At 46.8% G+C, this 22,113-nt stretch overlaps 1 protein-coding gene across 1 annotated transcript in view; it reads right to left on the bottom strand.

The window, feature by feature from the left end:
• Nucleotides 1-22,113, bottom strand: part of mylk3 (myosin light chain kinase 3) — a gene marked incomplete at both ends in the record, with an annotated part of 113,716 nt that overhangs the window by 10,061 nt on the left and 81,542 nt on the right. The window contains 6 exon segments of the mRNA XM_084330540.1: nt 2,160-2,295; nt 2,972-3,124; nt 7,542-7,670; nt 11,192-11,262; nt 21,019-21,039; nt 21,041-21,162. Coding sequence (XP_084186666.1) covers nt 2,160-2,295; nt 2,972-3,124; nt 7,542-7,670; nt 11,192-11,262; nt 21,019-21,039; nt 21,041-21,162 — 632 coding nt within the window.

The following is a 22,113-nucleotide window of genomic DNA, read 5'->3' as shown; positions in this document are numbered from 1 at the left end:
TAAACTGCACAAACAGTCAAACCGAGTACAAGCCCGAATGCACAGTCAAACCGAGTATAAGCCCGAATGCACAGTCAAACCGAGTACAAGCCACGAAGCCCCGCCCACGCACAGTCAAACCTAGTCCAAGCCACGAAGCTCCGCCTCAAACCTAGTCCAAGCCATGAAGCCCCGCCCAGACGTTGGGCTTGCGGCTCTGCGGATATCCCCTATTGGTCTGTCTACCTGGTCTGTTGGTGATTCTGCCTAAAGCCAGGACTTCCCAGCGTGAGCGCTAAAATAGATGTGTGCGAAAGATTATTGTGGTATCGTAGGCCGGTATCGAAGTCAAAATGTTGGTATCGTGTAAGGCTGTGACAATATGCCATTTGGAAGAATCGATAAATCGGCACAACATTTTCGATAAATATCAGTATTTTTATTAGTATTTGTTTGAAAAGATATTTTTATTGTTATTATTATTATTTATACAACAAATGTATGTTTCTTTTGCAACCATTCTTTGTCGTTGCCACCATCTTTAGTGTTACAGATTTCCCCATTCAAAACGACCACAGTGATCCTTCTCATGTTACAGTCGGTGGTCTCTGGATGTGATGGAGGAGTGCACTGCATATTGAATGTACAGTGCAGAGTTGCAATTCAACTGAATTTAAATGAAATGGGGATGTTTTAACGAAAACATGCCACAATACCTATTATTTTAGTATAGTATAAAGTATTTTAAAAATATTCAAATTTTTATTTTTATTTATTTACACAAAAATATGATGCCACTTATCGATTTCACGCAGTTATCGATAAATCGATAAGTGGTCTCAGCCTTAGTATTGTGACAACACTAGTGGCAAACTCGTCCAAGGGAAGCAACGGTTGGAGGATCACAAAAAAGTGGGCCAATTTCTGGGGCGGTGGCGTGACCTGACGCTTAGAGAAGCGGGGCTGGAAGGTCGCTGGTTCGATCCCCCTTGACTGGTGGGGGAGGGGGGGGGGGGATCTGGGCGGGGAAGTGAATGAATAAAGGATGTGCCCTTGAGCAAGGCACTTAATAACCCTCAACCGCTCAGTGTTCGACAGTGTCAACCGTGGTTGTGCTGGGCGGCTTCTAGGTGAGAGTGTGAAGCAGAGTGTTGCTGAAAAATACCATTATGATTGTTATTTTGTATATTGTTGTTATTTTGTATATTGTGTTTTATTGTATAGTATTTTATGTTTCTGTATAGTATGTTATGCTTCTTGTATAGTATTTTATGTTTCTTGTATAGTATCTTATATTTCTGTATAGTATTTTATGTTTCTCTTTTATTACTTATTACCGCACCTTAAGTTTGAATCCCAAATCTTGTTGTATGGAAATATAATGATAATAAAGTACAATCTAATCTAATCTAATTATGTTGACAATAAGAAAACAATTAATTTACACCTTCTGCTGCATTAAGTGTTAACTCCATCTATCCAGGTGAATTGTATACGTTCAGTTTGCTCAGTGTGCAGTGTGTGTGTGTGTGTCAGGGGTGTAAAGTACTTGAGTAATTGTACTCTGTTACAATACTTAATTACTGTTTTTGGGGATTTGTACTTTACTCAAGTATTATTAGGTTTGTATACTTGTACTTTTACTTAATTACATTTCAGAGAAAAAAAACATACTTTTTACTCCTTACATTTAAAATGCAGACCTACAAAGTACAAATCTCGCAGGTCCAACAATTTTAATTAGTATATTTGTTTCTCTGGCCGAACTAACGTTAACGTTAACGACAGTCAGAGTGACAAGCTACAGAAGATGGCCACAAACGATAGTACGAGTGATGAAGAGGACGAAACGGAACATTTCATTGCTCCGGAATAAATACAAACTGTTTTACTATTACTCAAGTGTGTTTTTAGCCAGATACTCTGACTTTTACTTGAGTAAGATTTTGAGACGGTACGCATACTTTCACTTAAGTATAATTTCTGGGTACTTTTTACACCCCTGGTGTGCGTGTGTGTGTGTGTGTGGTGTGTGTGTGTGTATGTGTATGTGTGTGTGTGTGTGTGTGTGTGTGTGTGTGTGTGTGTGTGTGTGTGTGTGTGTGTGTGCAGGTGCGTGTGTGTGTGTGTGTGTGTGTGTTTGTGTGTGTGTGTGTGTGTGTGTGTGTGTGTGTGTGCACCTTCCACTGCCGGTGGGCCTGCAGGTAGCGCTGAAGCTTCACTTGGGACTTGAGTTTGACTCGATGCAGCTTGGCCTTCTCCTCCAGGTTAGTCAACCACTTGTGTTTCATACACCCTCCTGCACTGAGGCGACTGCTGCACACACACACACAGAGAGAGAGGAGAGAGAGTCATACACCCTCCTGCACTGAGGCGACTGCTGCACACACACACACAGAGAGAGAGAGAGAGAGAGTCATACACCCTCCTGCACTGAGGCGACTGCTGCACACACACACACAGAGAGAGAGAGAGAGAGAGAGTCATACACCCTCCTGCACTGAGGCGACTGCTGCACACACACACACAGAGAGAGAGAGAGAGAGAGAGTCATACACCCTCCTGCACTGAGGCGACTGCTGCACACACACACAGCGAGAGAGAGAGAGAGAGAGAGAGAGAGAGAGAGAGAGAGAGAGAGAGAGAGAGAGAGAGAGAGAGAGAGAGAGAGAGAGAGAGAGAGTCATACACCCTCCTGCACTGAGGCGACTGCTGCACACACACACACAGAGAGAGAGAGAGAGAGAGAGTCATACACCCTCCTGCACTGAGGCGACTGCTGCACACACACACACAGAGAGAGAGAGAGAGAGTCATACACCCTCCTGCACTGAGGCGACTGCTGCACACACACACAGCGAGAGAGAGAGAGAGAGAGAGAGAGAGAGAGAGAGAGAGAGAGAGAGAGAGAGAGAGAGAGAGAGAGAGAGAGAGAGAGAGAGAGAGAGACATAGAAACAACCTTACATGACAAAATAGGTCGACCAACGTACCATTTGGTCGGGATGAGCAGTCTGGTGACGAAGTCCTTGGCTTCCTCCGACACATTTTCGAAGGACTCACTGTCAAAGTCCCAGTTGGCATGCAGGATGTTGTTCATGGTCTCTGCGTCGTTGTCACCCAGGAAGGGGGAGAGGCCACTGAGACTGTGGACAAGCACACAGGGTTAGTACCCAGGAAGGGGGAGAGGCCACTGAGACTGTGGACAAGCACACAGGGTTAGTATCCAGGAAGGGGGAGAGGCCACTGAGACTGTGGACAAGCACACAGGGTTAGTATCCAGGAAGGGGGAGAGGCCACTTGAGACTGTGGACAAGCACACAGGGTTAGTACCCAAGAAGTAGAAATGTGTGCATTGAAATGTCTGTAAAGTCTTGACAACATTGAAATTGAGGGGTAAAGGTTGATGATGATGATTTGCTGACTGTTATGCTATTTTACAAAAGCGGAGTACGTACTGTATGGAGGGTTGGTTCATAATTCCACAGAAATTGAAGTGGAACACATTCACATCGCAGGGCGATCTATTGAGGATGTTAATTGAATGGAGAGACACAGAGTCGACCAGTACTAGTGCCAGCCAGGTGTTCAGGTTAGCTGGCACTGCCAGGGGCGCCACACTGTCTCTCTCTCTCTCTCTCTCTCTCTCTCTCTCTCTCTCTCTCTCTCTCTCTCTCTCTCTCTCTCTCTCTCTCTCTCTCTCTCTCTCTCTCTCTCTCTCTCTCTCAGTGCATGCTGGGAATGAGATTGGAGAGATTGGAGAGGTTGGAGATTGGAGGTGTAGTGAGTTTTTTTCTATCTTTATCTGTCTATTTTGTTAATTTGTTTATGGGATATTGTATTATAGTGTAGTGTTGGTTTGCTGTGTGTTTTTTGTGTGTATAGGGTTAAGTGGGAGTGTTTTGTTTGTTTGGCAGTCGCATCGGCCAGGCTGTGCTGCTGGATGACGTCAAACGCCAATATGGACTTTTCCAAAATTGGTAGAAAGCATGGTATCAAGATATCTGTTTCTAATGTGTCAGTAGAGGACTGCAGTATGGCAGTTGGAAATATTGTCGGACATAGAAATATTAAATCAGCTGCGAGAATGAACGGAGGAGTAGTGATTTTCGTTGATTCATTGGACAAGGTGCAAACACTGGTTCAATCAGGGATAAGTGTTGATGGGGCTTTTCTTTCTGTAGAGCCGCTCTCCACACCAGGCAGAAATGTCTTTATTTCCAACGTTCCGCCGTTCATCAGTGACGAACTATTGAGAAGTCAACTAGCACGACATGGGAGGATAATTTCCCCTATAAGAAAAATGTTGTCGGGATGTAAATCTCTGCTTTTAAAGCATGTTGTCTCACACAGGCGACAGGTTTTAATTCACACAGGCGACAGGTTTTAATGATTCTAAACAACAGCGGAGAGGAGCTTGAGTTGGTTTTTAAGATAAAGGTTGATGAGTTTGATTATGTGGTTTTTGTGAGTTCTGGTAATTCGGGAAAGTGTTTCGGATGCGGGGAAGTGGGTCATATCTCCCGAGATTGTGCGGGGAGAGGGGCAAGGCGACCTCCGCCTCAGCCCCAACGGAGGAGCGCAGGGCTGGGCTCAGCGCAGGTAGTGGTACAGAGGAGGGAAGAGTGTTGCAGCGCAGAGCAGAGAGCAGTGACGACAACAGAGTCCCGCTGCAGACCGCCAGCAATGTAAATAGAGTCCCTTTGCAGACCGACAGTAGCGCAGCAGATAGTATCCAGCTGCAGGGCCACAGAACCGGTGTAGCAGGTACGAAGCAGAGCCTTGGTACAGAGGAGGGAGGAGTGAGGGAAGCTGCCCCCCCCTCAACTAGTGGCGACTGTGGGGTAACAGGGGGTGGTGCGGGTGGTGCAGGTACAGAGGAGGGAGGGGTGGGAGACGCTGTTCCCCCCTCAACCAGTGGTTGTGTAGGTAAGGAGGTGGGAATCAGAGATGCCGTCCCCCCTTCAACAAGTGGCGAGGTAACAGGGGAGAGCAGAGTTTTTTTTGTCCCCCCGAGCCCAACACCGCGTCAGGGTAAAAAAAGGAATAAAAAAAATATGACAAGTGAAGTAATAGGGGAAAAGTTGAATGTGGTGGACAATGTACACAGTCAGACAGTGGATGGCGTGGTGGGAAGTGATGGAGGGGTGGGCTCTCAGGATAAGGAAGGAGTGACAAGTTTGGTCAAAGAGAGTCAGGAGGGTGTAGAAGACACAGGTTCCTCTCAGTCCAGCATGGACGAGGATGAGGTTGAAAAACAATGGGGGGATGACATCTCAAGTGTTGAGGAAGATGAGTTCCCAAATGGTTCTCAAGTGTCTGATTCACAACGGAAAGATTTTTATGCAGTCAGGCAGATACAGAAGTTCCTGCACACAACAAAAAATTTGAGTGTGTCAAAGTGGAAGATTTTTTTGAAGATTTGGAGATGTTTATTTTTTCAGCAAGGACTCAAATGAGGTCGAAGAACAATGGGGGTACACTTCCCAGGAAGTTTTTAGACTGAGGAAAATTGTGCAGAAGCTCAGAAAACTGGATAATATAATGTTACCATGATAATGGAGCTTCTGATGTGTGGAGCTCGGCTGGACATTCAGGAAGGGAGTAGACCTGGGCTTGGACAGTGTCTGCAAGCAGTTGGGACAATGACACTGAAAGAGGTTGTGAATGTAGCCGGGTCAGAGGAAGTGGCTTCTTTATTGGGGCTGAGGACGGCCTGTCACAACAGGGTCTGTCTGGACGATTGGACTGAAACGCGGAGCGTCGGGGAACAATACCTGTTGCAGGATTATTTCGGTGGAACGGAAGGTCCTGATGACCTTTCATGAGCTGGATATAAAAACGGACACAAATGGACTGACGGGACCCTTTTGGGTTGCTCATATGTTGTTCTTGATGACATATTATGTGTTGAATGGAAGTATGGATACTTTTTTTGTTTGGGTGGAGCTTCAATGTTTTTTTGTTGTGTTGCAGAAGGACAGGTGTATTCTAGCATTTTTTTTATTGTGAGATCTCATGTGGTTTTAAGTGTGATGGGGACACATGTTGCCCGATATAATGTGTAGTTAGTTGTTTAATTGTATTGACATACACATTGTACATTGTAATGAGAATTGTGTAAATAAATGTTTTTCTAAAATCAAAAAAAAATCTCTCTCTCTCTCGCTCTCGCTCTCGCTCTCTGTCTCTCTCTCTCTGTCTCTGTATCTGTCTCTCTCTCTCTGTCTCTGTCTCTGTCTCTCTCTCTCTCTCTCTCTGTCTCTCTCTCTCTCTCTCTCTCTCTCTCTCTCTCTCTCTCTCTCTCTGTCTCTCTCTCTGTATCTGTCTCTCTCTCTCTCTCTCTCTCTCTCTCTCTCTCTCTCTCTCTCTCTCTCTCTCTCTCTCTGTCACGCACTCACACACACACACACACACACACACACACACACACACACACACACACACACACACACACACACACACACACACACACACACACACACACACACACACACACACACACACACACACACACACACACACACACACACACACACACACACACACACACACACACACACACACACACACAAAAGCGACAACAACACGTCCTCAAGGTTATTCTGGGCCCGCCTCCCTCTAGGTCTCATGACAGCTGTCATGTTATTAGAATTAATTGAATCAGGAAAGCTGGGTTATTGTCTTTCAGCACACAGGCCTCCGTACAGCTGTCAACGTGTTTCTGAAGGGAGTCTCTGCTCTTCAAGACAAGTCTCGCTTTCACTGCCAACCCTTTCACTGCCACACTACAGAAGGTTAACCGTCGGTAGTGTAATAGTAAAGGGTTAACCTTCTGCAGTGTGGCAGTGAAAGGGTTAACCTGCTGTTGTGTGGCAGTGAACGGGTTAACCTTCTGTGTATTGTTGCAGTGAAAGGGTTAACCGTTTGGTAGTGCGGCAGTGAAAGGGTTAAAACCGTATGTTTTGAAATTGTACTGTGTGTTACAGTAGATGTGACTAAAACGTTCTTTTCTTTGTGCTCGACAAAAGAGAAATAGTGAGAATATCTCCATGTGTATAAACTCAATTTAGTGGGCGCCGCCATGACAGTCTAGACTAGAGTAAACACAAACACGCCCACAACGTGTCTCCACATGTGACACAGGAGTCGGGACTGCACTGAAGCTCGCTACCAATCTCCATAAAAATAACGCAGTAACGAACCATTTAGTAATGGTAACTAATTACTGTAACGTAATGGATATTGCGTGTTATAGTATTTAGTGGGATTTCACCTTCTAGCTGTGAGTGTTAACCACAGTGTTAACACCACAGTGTTAACCACTACACCACCGTGTATCTTGACTCTCAGTCGTGTAATTGAGAGCAGTAACTAACAAGCTCACTATATGGGAGGAATTGATGGATGTTGAGAAACCTTAGTGTGTAGAGCGTGGCTCTAAGGGGTGTGTGTGTGTGTGTGTGTGTGTGTGTGTGTGTGTGTGTGTGTGTGTGTGTGTGTGTGTGTGTGCGTGTGTGTGTGCACGTGTGTGTGTGTGTGTGTGTGTGTGTGGACACTCACAGCATGTATGTAATTACACCCACACTCCACATGTCGGTTGGGAAGGAGACAAAGTCATAGTTGACGACCTCGGGCGCCAGGAACTCAGGGGTCCCGAAGTTCACCTTCAGCTTCTCCCGCGGTCTGTATCTGCAGGGAGGGGGACTTGTCAAGTGGTTTCAAGAGGCTCAGCTAAAGACACACAAAGGCTTCTATCAAAGGCTATGTGCTAAAAGCAGGGGTGTAAAAAGTACCCAGAAATTATACTTAAGTGAAAGTATGGGTACCGTCTCAAAATCTGACTCAAGTAAAAGTCAGAGTATCTGGCTGAAAACACACTTGAGTAAAAGTTAAAAAGTTTCTACTTTTAAATGTACTTTTACTGTCTATTCTTCTGATAGCATGTGTTTAATCAAAGATCCCCGCTTTCTAGTCTTGCACAAGGACCAATCAGCATGGGTATGGGCGGGTTCATTACCCATTGATGGGGATTTGATTGGCTGTTTTTAAATAAAGTGCGGTCGCAGGATTAATAACGTTAACGTTAGTTCGGCCAGAGAAACAAATATACTAATTAAAATGGTTGGACCTGCGAGATTTGTACTTTGTACTTTGTAGGTCTGCATTTTAAATGTAAGGAGTAAAAAGTATGTTTTTTTTTCTCTGAAATGTAATTGAGTAAAAGTACAAGTATACAAACCTAATAATACTCGAGTAAAGTACAAATCCCCAAAAACAGTACTTAAGTATTGTAACGAAGTACAATTACTCAAGTACTTTACACCCCTGGCTAAAAGCTTAATAATTGGGTAGAGGGCCCTAACAGAGTTTTCCTCAGGGCCCCAGGGGCTATAATTGGCACTGTTTACAAACCATTAATTAACAATTTACAAAGTATTATAAACATCGGTTTCAACTTTATAATAGCCACCCAAATCATGTTTATGAATGTAAAAAAAAAACATGCGTTAGCCATTAAAGATCCAGTACAATGATGTTTTCATCATTGTCATAAATTGCTTATTGTGGACTGTTAATGTCATAAGTATAATCTTTTCAACTTCAGATGTATCATTTGATTTGTTGTAAGTGTTTTAGGTTACCCTCTCTGAGCACAGCTGAGGGGGCGTGGCCTCCTGTTCACTACACACTATAGATGCTGCTGAGGGGGCGTGACCTCCTGTTCACTGAGGGGGCGTGGCCTCCTGTTCACTAGTAGACACTATAGATGCTGCTGAGGGGGCATGGCCTCCTGTCCACTACACACTATAGATGCTGCTGAGGGGGCGTGGCCTCCTGTTCACTGAGGGGGCGTGACCTTCTGTTCACTACACTATAGATGCTGCTGAGGGGGCGTGACCTTCTGTTCACTACACTATAGATGCTGCTGAGGGGGCGTGGCCTCCTGTTCACTACACTATAGATGCTGCTGAGGGGGCGTGGCCTCCTGTTCACTAGACACTATAGATGCTGCTGATGGGGCGTGGCCTCCTGTTCACTAGACACTATAGATGCTGCTGAGGGGGCGTGGTCTCCTGTTCACTACACACTATAGATGCTGCTGAGGGGGCGTGGCCTCCTGTTCACTAGACACTATAGATGCTGCTGAGGGGGCGTGGCCTTCTGTCCACCAGACACTATAGATGCTGCTGAGGGGGCGTGGCCTTCTGTCCACCAGACACTATAGATGCTGCTGAGGGGGCGTGGCCTCCTGTTCACTACACTATAGATGCTTGATAGGACTATGATGCCTACACTGAGGACCAGGGCCCTGTTCCTCGTACCTGGCTAACTGAGTTAGCCGGATAATTTTCAGGATAACTTGACTTAAGCCAGACCTGTCGGTTCCCAGACGCGCAATTGTCTAAATCACTATGGCAACAGATCAAAAAGTTTGAACCTGCTCCAGCGCAGGGTTAAGTTCAGTTAGTGCATGGCCACGCCCTCGCAAAGAAATTCCAGCTCCCTTCCTGAAATAATTCTCACAGTCTAGATTGTTTTTCTAGAGGGGGCTTTTTGAAATGTAAAATAATAGACCTAAAATGCTGATAATAAATCATATTCAGCCTATGGATTTATTTTGTGCTAAATAATGCACGTCATAGTTATACGGATACGGCGCTCGTGATCGCGACACACACTATGTGGTTATTTTAATAACGCGTAGCATTGAAAATGTGAATCCCGGCGCCCCAGTGGCGAACCACATAACGCGCTGAGTCGCTGCACGGCCAACCCGTCGTTATTTGTCGAATGTCTTCCCCCCACTCTGTCTCCCGTTTCACCTCTCTCTCTCTCTCTCTCTCTCTCTCTCTCTCTCTCTCTCTACTGGACTGCCCAGTAGAATAAAGCGATAAACACACAAAAAAAAATCTTAAAAACTTTTTATTTTTATTTTTTAAATCCCGCTGGGATATTTTTAATGAATGAAACCTATTGGGCATTTGGCTCTGATTCATTTCATATTCTTCGCTGTTGATGTATTTGCTTAACGGAGCGCCCGGATTGTGTTTCATTCAAGCATAAATTGAAGCGTCTTTATGCATTTTATCTACTTATTCTGAAAGAGTTGAACTCATTCGATTATTCATTCCATTAAGCCTACTGCCAGCAGGCACATTTAAATAAATATAATCTGATTGATTGGGGTAATGAGGGACTTAAAATTAGCCTATAGATTATGCATTTAACTTGTCGGCGAGGCTATTGAGCCGTACTGTATTGTACCCATTCTGCAATCTGTTAATAAAGTTTTCAATCAATCAATGCCGTTAAAAAAATCTGGATTTCTGCGATCGACACCTGCTGTCTTTTCAGGTGAGGCGGCCGCGCGCAATTATCCTGAGTATCAAGTCTGGTTCGAATTAACGAGACTGAATCAGCGTTCGAGGAACAGGGAAAGCCTGGATTCAAACATCGGGTTAATTGAATCTGGCTAATGGGACTTTTGATCGACTTAGTTGAACCAGGTACGGGGAATAGGGTCCAGGACTATGTGACTGATGGGTCAATCAGAGCAACTAGATGTGACCAATTATAGTAACCCATGTATATTATGGGATATCTCAGAGACAGCAGATTGGATGATCTGAAATGGCTTGATACTGTTGATATCTAGGGGGATAGATCTCAAAGGGCTTCAGTCATTATTTTCACAACAACAACAACAACAACAACAACAACAACAACAACAACAACAACAACAACAACAACAACAACAACAACAACAACAACAACTCTAACATTCTGGGTAATACCTTCTGGTAAACATTGTAACACAATTGAAAAACACGATTTTCATTGTACTGAATTTTTAACCAACAGGCCTAATTAATATAACCACTAGGATCTAAATGTTTTAAATATAATAAACGTGATCAATAGTAAACTAATGCAACAAGAAAGTAATTGTTATAGTTATGGTATAATACATTTAAATATGTTCACATGCTACTTACATTACATGGATTAATGATAAGTTAATATAACATAAAGCATTTACTAACCATTAGTTAACATTTTTTTTTTTTTTTTAATATACCATTAGTTAATAATACAATCACAATTAATTACATTAATAGTGATCAATTTAACCATTTATTAAGGATGGTTATTATAAAGTGTTACCCGTCATTGTCTTATTTGAGGGTGTGTTGAGGATAAGACCTTACTTCCGTGCCAGGCCAAAGTCTATGATCTTGATCTGGTTTCCGGTGGAGCTCACACACAAAATGTTCTCTGGCTGAGACAGAAGCACAGAGAGAAGACAGGACATTACAGTCACGTGTAGGCAGGGGTGTAAAAAGTACCCAGAAATTATACTTAAGTGAAAGTATGGGTACCATCTCAAAATCATACTCAAGTAAAAGTCAGAGTATCTGGCTAAAAACACACTTGAGTAAAAGTCAAAACGTTTCTACTTTTAAATGTACTTAAGTACTAAAAAGTAAAAGTAAAAACTTTTTTTTTATTCCGGGGCAATACAATGTTCCGTTTTGTCCTCTTCATCATTCGTACTATCGTTTGTGGCCATCTTCTGTAGCTTGTCACTCTGACTGTCTATTCTTCTGATAGCAGGTGTTTAGTCAAAGATCCCCACTTTCTAGTCTTGCACAAGGACCAATCAGCATGGTTATGGGCGGGTTCATTTTCCATTGATGGGGATTTGATTGGCTGTTTTTAAATAAAGAGCGGCCGCAGGATTAATAATGTTAACATTAGTTCGACCAGAGAAACAAATACTAATTAAAATCGTTGGACCTGCGAGATTTGTACTTTGTACTTTGTAGGTCTGCATTTTAAATGTAAGGAGTAAAAAGTATGTATTTTTTCTCTGAAATGTAATTGAGTAAAAGTAAAAGTATACAAACCATAATAATACTAGAGTAAAGTACACATCCCCAAAAACAGTACTTAAGTATTGTAACAAAGTACAATTACTCAAGTACTTTACACCCCTGCATGTAGGGAAGCGCTCGCTGCTCTCTGGCCAAGTGGAAAGCCTGCAGTCATCAAGGAGCCGCTTATAGACGTGTTTCAGTGTGCGCACGCATCAAGGACGCAAAAAGGAACATAAATCCTGGTCAGAACAACGGGGCAGACTACAAGATATTAGCATTTGTTAGCCATGCTAGCGATCTAAACAATCAATACATGCCAAAGCTAGATATGTAAAAGGTGAAAGACTCACACTCACAGCCATGCTGATTTGGCCAAATGACATCCAGCCATTTTTGTTTGAAACAACTTTTAGTCAGGGAAGTGTCATGGTTTCTCCATAGAGCTCCATTATACTTTCAGTCAGGGGAGTGCCATGGTTTCTCCATAGAGCTCCATTATACTTTTAGTCAGGGGAGTGTCATGGTTTCTCCATAGAGCTCCATTATAGTTTTAGTCAGGGGAGTGCCATGGTTTCTCCATAGAGCTCCATTATACATTTAGTCAGGGGAGTGTCATGGTTTCTCCATAGAGCCCTGTTGTACTTTTTTAGGTAGGGGGCAACTTAGTCACGTGACTCAGTTGGTATTGCTGATTGGCTCAAACGCGGTATGTTTATAAACGAGAAACACGTCTATAAAGCTGACCCTTACTTTAACCGTACTTTAACCGTATGTAATCCGTACCTAAACTGTTAGTATACCTTTAATGTATGTTGTAGGTAGGGACCCCAGGAGGACAAGCCGGTTGCCATGGCATCCGCTAATATTGATGCTATAAATAAACAAATAGGATGAACTCTAACCTTACCCTCGTTTCTAAGATACAGCTATCAGTCTTTGCAGCTTGGCCAAAAGGCTGGCTCAAACATGGAGAAACAGAGGGTCTTTGCAGCTTGGCCAAAAGGCTGGCTCAAACATGGAGAAACAGAGGGTCTTTGCAGCTTGGCCAAAAGGCTGGCTCAAACATGGAGAAACAGAGGGTCTTTGCAGCTTGGCCAAAAGGCTGGCTCAAACATGGAGAGACTGTTAGGGCAGGGGTTGGCGGAGCCCAATAGCAGAACACAGGAGGAGAGAGAATGGAGCGTTTTAGGTTGGCTTTAATGATTACCCCCAAGCAGACAGGTTTACAGGGCTGAATGTGCGACAGGTACAAGAATGTGCAAATAGATGAGAGCAGGTGCACTCCTTGTGCAGCACGGGGCGTCCAGGTGGGTGGTGTCTTGGAGCGGAGGTCCTGGGCACAGAGAGAACAAGATTAGGACAAGGTATTTCAACAAGGATAGAGTAGCAAGGCTAGGGTTCGTTGTCGTACCTAGGAAGTTAGGTTAACACTGCAACGAGGGTAGAGCAGGGTCTGTGGGCTGAAGTATGATCTCGCTGACGAGGGAATCCCTCACAGCCGTGTCAATTAGAGTCCCACTGGCAGCGTGGGAATCCGGGGATCGGATGCTGCCCATATAGGGGTGTGAGAGGATGAGGGGTGAGGAAGGCTTCCGTCGTGAAGGTGTGGAAGGAGGAGGAGTGAGGAAGGCTCTCTCCGTGACTATGACAGGACCCCCCCTCTACGGGCGCCTCCTGGCGACCCTCCAGGCTTGCCAGGGTTGGCCCGATGGAAATCCTGGATGAGGGCAGGATCCAGAACCATCTGGCGGGAGACCCAGCTGCGCTCCTCCGGGCCGTAGCCCTCCCAGTCTACCAGGTACTGGAAGCCGCAACTGCGGCGCCGCACATCCAGTAACTGCCGGAAGATGTAGGCCGGATGGTCGTCGATGACCAGCGGAGGGGGAGGCTCCGGAGCTGGGGGAGACAGGGGACTGGAGACCACCGGCTTCAGCTGGGAAACATGGAATGAGGGGTGAATGCGGAAGGACCAACAAAACGGGGGGTGAGTTTTCGGGAAACTGACTTGAGAGGCAGGTCCCGAGACGAGAGCCAAACCATCTGACCTGGTTGATAGTCGGGGGCCGGGGTCCGGTGGCTATCGGCAAAGCGGCGATTCTGGTCAGCGGAGTGGAGCAGCGCGGCTCTGGTGTCCTCCCATATCCTCCTGCAGCGGTGACGGTGCGCCTGCACAGAGGGAACTGAGATCTCCTCCTCCTGGGTATGGAACAGTGGAGGCTGGTAGCCCAGAGAAGACTCGAAGGGGGACTGACCTGTGGCAGCGGAGGATAAGGAGTTGTGGGCGTACTCGATCCATGGCAGGAAGGTGCTCCAGCCAGAGGGGTCCCGGGTCGTGACGCAGCGGAGGGCGGACCCCAGGTCCTGGTTGGCCCGCTCCGACTGGCCATTGGTCTGCGGGTGGTATCCGGAGGAGAGACAGAAGACCTTCCAGACCTGGGAGATGAATTGAGGCCCTCTGTCGGAGACGATGTCCACCGGGATCCCGTGGAGGCGGAAGACGTGGAGCACCATCAGGTCCGCGGTCTCTGAAGCAGAGGGGAGTTTGGGGAGAGCAACAAAGTGAACGGCCTTCGAGAATCAGTTGACAATAGTGAGAATGACTGTGTTACCGTGTGAGGGGGGCAGACCAGTGACGAAGTCCAGGGCGACGTGTGACCATGGCCGGCCAGGAACAGGCAGCGGACGGAGGAGCCCGGCAGGTGGTCGGTGGGAAGCCTTTCCACGAGCACAGACGGTGCAGGCAAGGACGAAGGCGCAGGTGTCTTCCCTCATGGAGACCCACCAGAAGTGCCGCTTCAGTAGGGACAGGGTACGGTCGATCCCAGGATGACAGGTGAACCGGGAGGCGTGGATCCACTGGAGCACCTGGGAGCGGACAAGGTCAGGAACAAAAGGCCGGTTAGGTGGGCCGTTACCTGGATCAGGCTGGATGCGCTGAGCCTCCCGGACGACGGACTGGATCTCCCAGGTGACGGAAGCCACCAAGCAGGAGGAGGAGAGGATGGTGTCAGGGTGTGAGGAACCCCCTTCGGGGACAAACTGCCGGGAGAGGGCGTCCGGCTTAATGTTCTTGGAGCCTGGCCTGTAGGTCAGGGTGAAATTGAACCGGCCGAAGAACAGCGCCCAGCAGGCCTGGCGGGAGTTCAGGCGCTTGGCCGTCTGGACGTAGGCGAGGTTTTTATGGTCCGTCCAGACCAGGAAGGGGATCTCTGAGCCCTCCAGCCAGTGCCTCCATTCCTCCAGGGCCAGCTTGACTGCCAGGAGCTCCAGGTTTCCAATATCATAGTTGACCTCCGCCAGGGTCAGGCGGCGAGAGAAGAAGGCGCAGGGGTGTAGTCTCTGGTCGAGAGCGGAGTGTTGGGAGAGGACCGCCCCCACCCCGGTACTCGAGGTGTCCACCTCCACCACGAACTGGCGGGACGTGTCCAGCTGGACGAGGATGGGCGCGGAGGTGAAGCGCCTACACAGCTCGGAGAAGGCGGAGTCCACTTTAGCGGATCAGACGAAGGGCACGGAGGGCGAAGTGAGTTGGGTAAGGTCTGCAGCGACCCGGCTGTAGTCCCTGATGAAACGCCGGTAGAAGTTAGCAAACCCCAGGAAGCGTTGGAGCTGCTTGACGTTGGTGGGCCTGGGCCAGTCTGATACTGCCTTGATTTTCTCGGGATCTGCCCGGATCCGGCCGCCTTCTATTATGTAGCCGAGGAACCCGATGGAGGAGATGTGGAACTCACACTTCTCCGCCTTGACGCACAACTTGTTCTCCAGCAGGCGTTGGAGGACCCGGCGGACATGCTGGACGTGTTCCATAGAGGGGGAAAAAATCAGAATGTCATCCAAATAAACAAAAACAGAGCGGTTAAGGACATCACAGAGAACGTCATTGACAAGGGCCTGGAAGACAGCAGGGGTGTTGGTCAGCCCAAAGGGCATTACCTTGTACTCGAAGTGACCGAGCAGGGTCTTAAAGGCTGTCTTCCATTCGTCCCCCTCCTGGACACGGACGAGGTGATAGGCATACCTGAGGTCCAGCTTCGTAAAAATGGTGGCACCTTGCAGGGGTTCAAAAGCAGAGTTAATTAATGGCAGGGGGTACTTGTTCTTGATCGTGATGTTGTTGAGGCCCCGGTAGTCAATACAGGGGCGAAGGGAGCCATCCTTTTTGGAAACGAAAAAGAAACCCACGCCGACAGGAGAGGAGGAGGGGGTAATAATGCTGGGCTCCCGGGAGCAGGTCAATAGCACAGTCGTACAGGCGATGGGGTGGCATGGAGCGTGCATGCCGTTTACTAAAAACAGCCTCTAAATCATGATAAATTGGAGGGATAGCAGAAAGGTCAATGGGTTCGTTGGGAACGTGAGAACCATCGACCTCCAGTGGCAGCCGAGCTGACTGTAGACAGGAGGCGTGGCAGTGAGGGCTCCAGCTGACGACCGCACCCGTTGGCCAGTTTATCACAGGGTTGTGTAGCTTCAGCCAGGGCATGCCGAGGACAATAGGGTTATGGGGGGAATTAGTGACGTGGAAACGGATAACCTCGTTATGATTCCCTGAGAGCAGCAGGCGGAGAGGCTTGGTGTGGCGAGTTATCCGCGAGAGTAGCCTCCCGTTTAGACCGTGAGCATTGCGGGGAATTGGCAAAGTGTCAGTAGCAATACGGAAGCGGGACACTACCCCAGCGTCAATGAGATTTTCGTCTGCGCCTGAATCAACCAGCGTGGACAGGGGAAGCGATTGGCTATTGTAACACAGCGTGGCACTGAATTGCATATTTGGACCGGAGCTGGGAGCATAATTTAGGCTCGAACATGCACACAGCGTTACTGTCGAGCCGGACCGTTTGGGCGAACCGGGCATGAATCAAGGGAGTGGCCGAGCTGACCGCAGTACAGACATGCCCCCGTCTTGAGTCTGTGACGGCATTCGCTGGGATGGAGGTGAGAGCGGTCGAGCTCCATAGGCTCAGAGGGGCTGTGCTCGACCCGGGCGGCGCGCCCGGAGGGAGGAGAGCGAGATGAGTTGGGCAATGGAGGACGAGTGCCGCTAGCCTTTTCAGGGCGGTGTTCGCGAAGACGCGTGTCCAGTTCTCTGGCTAAATTAATTAGCTCGTCCAGGGAAGACGGTTTCTCTTTAGATGCCAATTCGTCCTTTAGGACGCCGCTGAGGCCTTGACGGAAAGCCCCTCGTAACAGCGTGTCATTCCACTCGGAGCCCGCTGCTAGGATACGGAATGAAAACAGACTCATGAAGACTTGAGGTGAAGGATAACACACACAGAGAAGAGCCACATGAGGCTGGGCCATACGGAAGACAAGGCCTGGCTCGTCTAGAAAGAAAGAAAGAAAGAAAGAAAGAAAGAAAGAAAGAAAGAAAGAAAGAAAGAAAGAAAGAAAGAAAGAAAGAAAGAAAGAAAGAAAGAAAGAAAGAAAGAAAGAAAGAAAGAAAGAAAGGAAGGAAGGAAGGAAGGAAGGAAGGAAGGAAGGAAGGAGGTGTTACCTTGAGGTCTGAGAGTAGAGGAGGTGTTACCTTGAGGTCTGAGAGTAAAGGAGGTGTTACCTTGAGGTCTGAGAGTAAAGGAGGTGTTACCTTGAGGTCTAGGAGTAAAGGAGGTGTTACCTTGAGGTCTGGGAGTAAAGGAGGTGTTACCTTGAGGTCTGGGAGTAAAGCAGGTGTTACCTTGAGGTCTGAGAGTAAAGCAGGTGTTACCTTGAGGTCTGAGAGTAAAGGAGGTGTTACCTTGAGGTCTGGGAGTAAAGGAGGTGTTACCTTGAGGTCTGAGAGTAAAGGAGGTGTTACCTTGAGGTCTGAGAGTAAAGGAGGTGTTACCTTGAGGTCTGAGAGTAAAGCAGGTGTTACCTTGAGGTCTGAGAGTAAAGGAGGTGTTACCTTGAGGTCTGAGAGTAAAGGAGGTGTTACCTTGAGGTCTGAGAGTAAAGGAGGTGTTACCTTGAGGTCTGAGAGTAAAGCAGGTGTTACCTTGAGGTCTGAGAGTAAAGCAGGTGTTACCTTGAGGTCTGAGAGTAAAGCAGGTGTTACCTTGAGGTCTGAGAGTAAAGCAGGTGTTACCTTGAGGTCTGAGAGTAAAGGAGGTGTTACCTTGAGGTCTGGGAGTAAAGCAGGTGTTACCTTGAGGTCTGAGAGTAAAGGAGGTGTTACCTTGAGGTCTGAGAGTAAAGGAGGTGTTACCTTGAGGTCTGAGAGTAAAGCAGGTGTTACCTTGAGGTCTGAGAGTAAAGGAGGTGTTACCTTGAGGTCTGAGAGTAAAGGAGGTGTTACCTTGAGGTCTGGGAGTAAAGGAGGTGTTACCTTGAGGTCTGAGAGTAAAGGAGGTGTTACCTTGAGGTCTGAGAGTAAAGGAGGTGTTACCTTGAGGTCTGGGAGTAAAGGAGGTGTTACCTTGAGGTCTGAGAGTAAAGGAGGTGTTACCTTGAGGTCTGAGAGTAAAGGAGGTGTTACCTTGAGGTCTGAGAGTAAAGGAGGTGTTACCTTGAGGTCTGAGAGTAAAGGAGGTGTTACCTTGAGGTCTGAGAGTAAAGGAGGTGTTACCTTGAGGTCTGAGAGTAAAGGAGGTGTTACCTTGAGGTCTAGGAGTAAAGGAGGTGTTACCTTGAGGTCCAGGAGTAAAGGAGGTGTTACCTTGAGGTCTGGGAGTAAAGGAGGTGTTACCTTGAGGTCTGAGAGTAAAGGAGGTGTTACCTTGAGGTCCAGGAGTAAAGGAGGTGTTACCTTGAGGTCTGAGAGTAAAGCAGGTGTTACCTTGAGGTCTGAGAGTAAAGGAGGTGTTACCTTGAGGTCTGAGAGTAAAGGAGGTGTTACCTTGAGGTCTGGAGTAAAGGAGGTGTTACCTTGAGGTCTGAGAGTAAAGGAGGTGTTACCTTGAGGTCTGAGAGTAAAGGAGGTGTTACCTTGAGGTCTGGGAGTAAAGGAGGTGTTACCTTGAGGTCCAGGAGTAAAGGAGGTGTTACCTTGAGGTCTGGGAGTAAAGGAGGTGTTTACCTTGAGGTCTGGGAGTAAAGGAGGTGTTACCTTGAGGTCTGAGAGTAAAGGAGGTGTTACCTTGAGGTCTGGGAGTAAAGGAGGTGTTACCTTGAGGTCTGAGAGTAAAGGAGGGTGTTACCTTGAGGTCTGAGAGTAAAGGAGGTGTTACCTTGAGGTCTGGGAGTAAAGCAGGTGTTACCTTGAGGTCTGAGAGTAAAGCAGGTGTTACCTTGAGGTCTGGGAGTAAAGGAGGTGTTACCTTGAGGTCTGAGAGTAAAGGAGGTGTTACCTTGAGGTCTGGGAGTAAAGCAGGTGTTACCTTGAGGTCTGAGAGTAAAGGAGGTGTTACCTTGAGGTCTAGGAGTAAAGCAGGTGTTACCTGAGGTCTGAGAGTAAAGCAGGTGTTACCTTGAGGTCTGAGAGTAAAGGAGGTGTTACCTTGAGGTCTGAGAGTAAAGCAGGTGTTACCTTGAGGTCTGAGAGTAAAGCAGGTGTTACCTTGAGGTCTGAGAGTAAAGGAGGTGTTACCTTGAGGTCTGAGAGTAAAGGAGGTGTTACCTTGAGGTCTGAGAGTAAAGGAGGTAGTTACCTTGAGGGTCTGGGAGTAAAGGAGGTGTTACCTTGAGGTCTGAGAGTAGAGGAGGTGTTACCTTGAGGTCTGAGAGTAAAGGAGGTGTTACCTTGAGGTCTGAGAGTAAAGGAGGTGTTACCTTGAGGTCTGAGAGTAAAGGAGGTGTTACCTTGAGGTCTGGGAGGTAAAGGAGGTGTTACCTTGAGGTCTGAGAGTAAAGGAGGTGTTACCTTGAGGTCTGAGAGTAAAGGAGGTGTTACCTGAGGTCTGGGAGTAAAGGAGGTGTTACCTTGAGGTCTGGGAGTAAAGGAGGTGTTACCTTGAGGTCTAGGAGTAAAGGAGGTGTTACCTTGAGGTCTGAGAGTAAAGGAGGTGTTACCTTGAGGTCTGAGAGTAAAGGAGGTGTTACCTTGAGGTCTGGGAGTAAAGGAGGTGTTACCTTGAGGTCTGGAGAGTAAAGGAGGTGTTACCCTTGAGGTCTGAGAGTAAAGGAGGTGTTACCTTGAGGTCCAGGAGTAAATGAGGTGTTACCTTGAGGTCTGAGAGTAAAGGAGGTGTTACCTTGAGGTCTGGGAGTAAAGGAGGTGTTACCTTGAGGGTCTGGGAGTAAAGGAGGTGTTACCTTGAGGTCTGGAGTAAAGGAGGTGTTACCTTGAGGTCTGGGAGTAAAGGAGGGTGTTACCTTGAGGTCTGGAGTAAAGGAGGTGTTACCTTGAGGTCTAGGAGTAAAGCAGGTGTTACCTTGAGGTCTGAGAGTAAAGGAGGTGTTACCTTGAGTGTCTGAGAGTAAAGGAGGTGTTACCTTGAGGTCTGGGAGTAAAGCAGGTGTTACCTTGAGGTCTAGGAGTAAAGCAGGTGTTACCTTGAGGTCTGAGAGTAAAGGAGGTGTTACCTTGAGGTCTGGGAGTAAAGGAGGTGTTACCTTGAGGTCTGGGAGTAAAGCAGGTGTTACCTTGAGGTCTAGGAGTAAAGCAGGTGTTACCTTGAGGTCTGAGAGTAAAGGAGGTGTTACCTTGAGGTCTGGGAGTAAGGAGGTGTTACCTTGAGGTCTGAGAGTAAAGGAGGTGTTACCTTGAGGTCTGGGAGTAAAGCAGGTGTTACCTTGAGGTCTAGGAGTAAAGCAGGTGTTACCTTGAGGTCTGAGAGTAAAGGAGGTGTTACCTTGAGGTCTGGGAGTAAAGGAGGTGTTACTTGAGGTCTAGGAGTAAAGCAGGTGTTACCTTGAGGGTCTGAGAGTAAAGGAGGTGTTACCTTGAGGTCTGAGAGTAAAGGAGGTGTTACCTTGAGGTCTGAGAGTAAAGCAGGTGTTACCTTGAGGTCTGAGAGTAAAGGAGGTGTTACCTTGAGGTCTGGGAGTAAAGGAGGTGTTACCTTGAGGTCTGAGAGTAAAGGAGGTGTTACCTTGAGGTCTGAGAGTAAAGGAGGTGTTACCTTGAGGTCTGGGAGTAAAGCAGGTGTTTACCTTGAGGTCTAGGAGTAAAGCAGGTGTTACCTTGAGGTCTGAGAGTAAAGGAGGTGTTACCTTGAGGTCTGAGAGTAAAGGAGGTGTTACCTTGAGGTCTGAGAGTAAAGAGGTGTTACCTTGAGGTCTGAGAGTAAAGCAGGTGTTACCTTGAGGTCCAGGTGCAGGATTGTACTGCTGGTGGAGGTACTGCACCCCCTCACATATCTGCCTGGTGAACACGATGGCATCCAGTTCAGTCAGCTGGTAGTTGTCGTCCACAATGCGATCAAACAGCTCCCCGCCCTCCACCACTGAAGACACATGGGATGGCAGGTGTGAGTGAATGAATGAATGAATGAAAACTTTATTTAACAGATTGCAGAATGGGTACAATACAGTACGGCTCAATACATACAATTGTTAAGGGGATGCAGACCTGAGAAAGACGTTTGTCTTGTTTCCATCAGGGTCCCCCATTTTCAATTCATATAGACATATATGACATACATGACATACAGATAGTCAGTACTGCTACATCTATACATTTATGACATACCAGATTTGCAAATACAGTACTGTTTGTGATACAGAGGAGTCAAGAAAAGGGAGTATATACATTTGACGTAGAAACTGTACATTGGAGGAGGTTGGGTGGGGGGGGTTGGGGATATTGACAACCATACTGGGTAATTTACATTGGAGGTGGTTGGGGGGGGGGGGGGGGCACACTGTATAAACAAGTAACACTGTACATTGAGGGGGGGGGGGAGGAGACACTGTACAAACAGACACAATTGTACATTGAACTATTGACAAAACCATACTAGGAACGCAACACCATATATGGTCAACAACAACAATCGATGTTGTGTTTTATTGTGTTGTGTTGTGTTATGTTGTGTTATGTTGTGTTATGTTATATTTGTGTTATGTTATGTTGTGTTATGTTGTGAATGAATGAATGAATGTTGTATTGTGTTGTGTTGTGTTATGTTGTGTTATGATGTGTTTATGTTGTGTTTATATTTGTGTTATGTTATGTTGTGTTATGTTGTGAATGAATGAATGAATGAATGAATGAATGAATGAATGAATGAATGAATGAATGAATGGATGAATGAATGAATGAATGGATGAATGAATGAATGAAAACTTTATTTACCAGATTGCAGAATGGGTACAATACAGTATGGCTCTATACACACAATTGTGTTGTGTTATCTTGTGTTATGTTATGATGTATATCAATCCAAACTGATATA

The sequence above is a fragment of the Notolepis coatsorum genome (genome assembly GCF_963971535.1).
Source record: "Notolepis coatsorum genome assembly, chromosome: 15".
Taxonomy (NCBI): domain Eukaryota; kingdom Metazoa; phylum Chordata; class Actinopteri; order Aulopiformes; family Paralepididae; genus Notolepis; species Notolepis coatsorum.
This window is presented reverse-complemented; position numbering and strand designations above follow the sequence as displayed.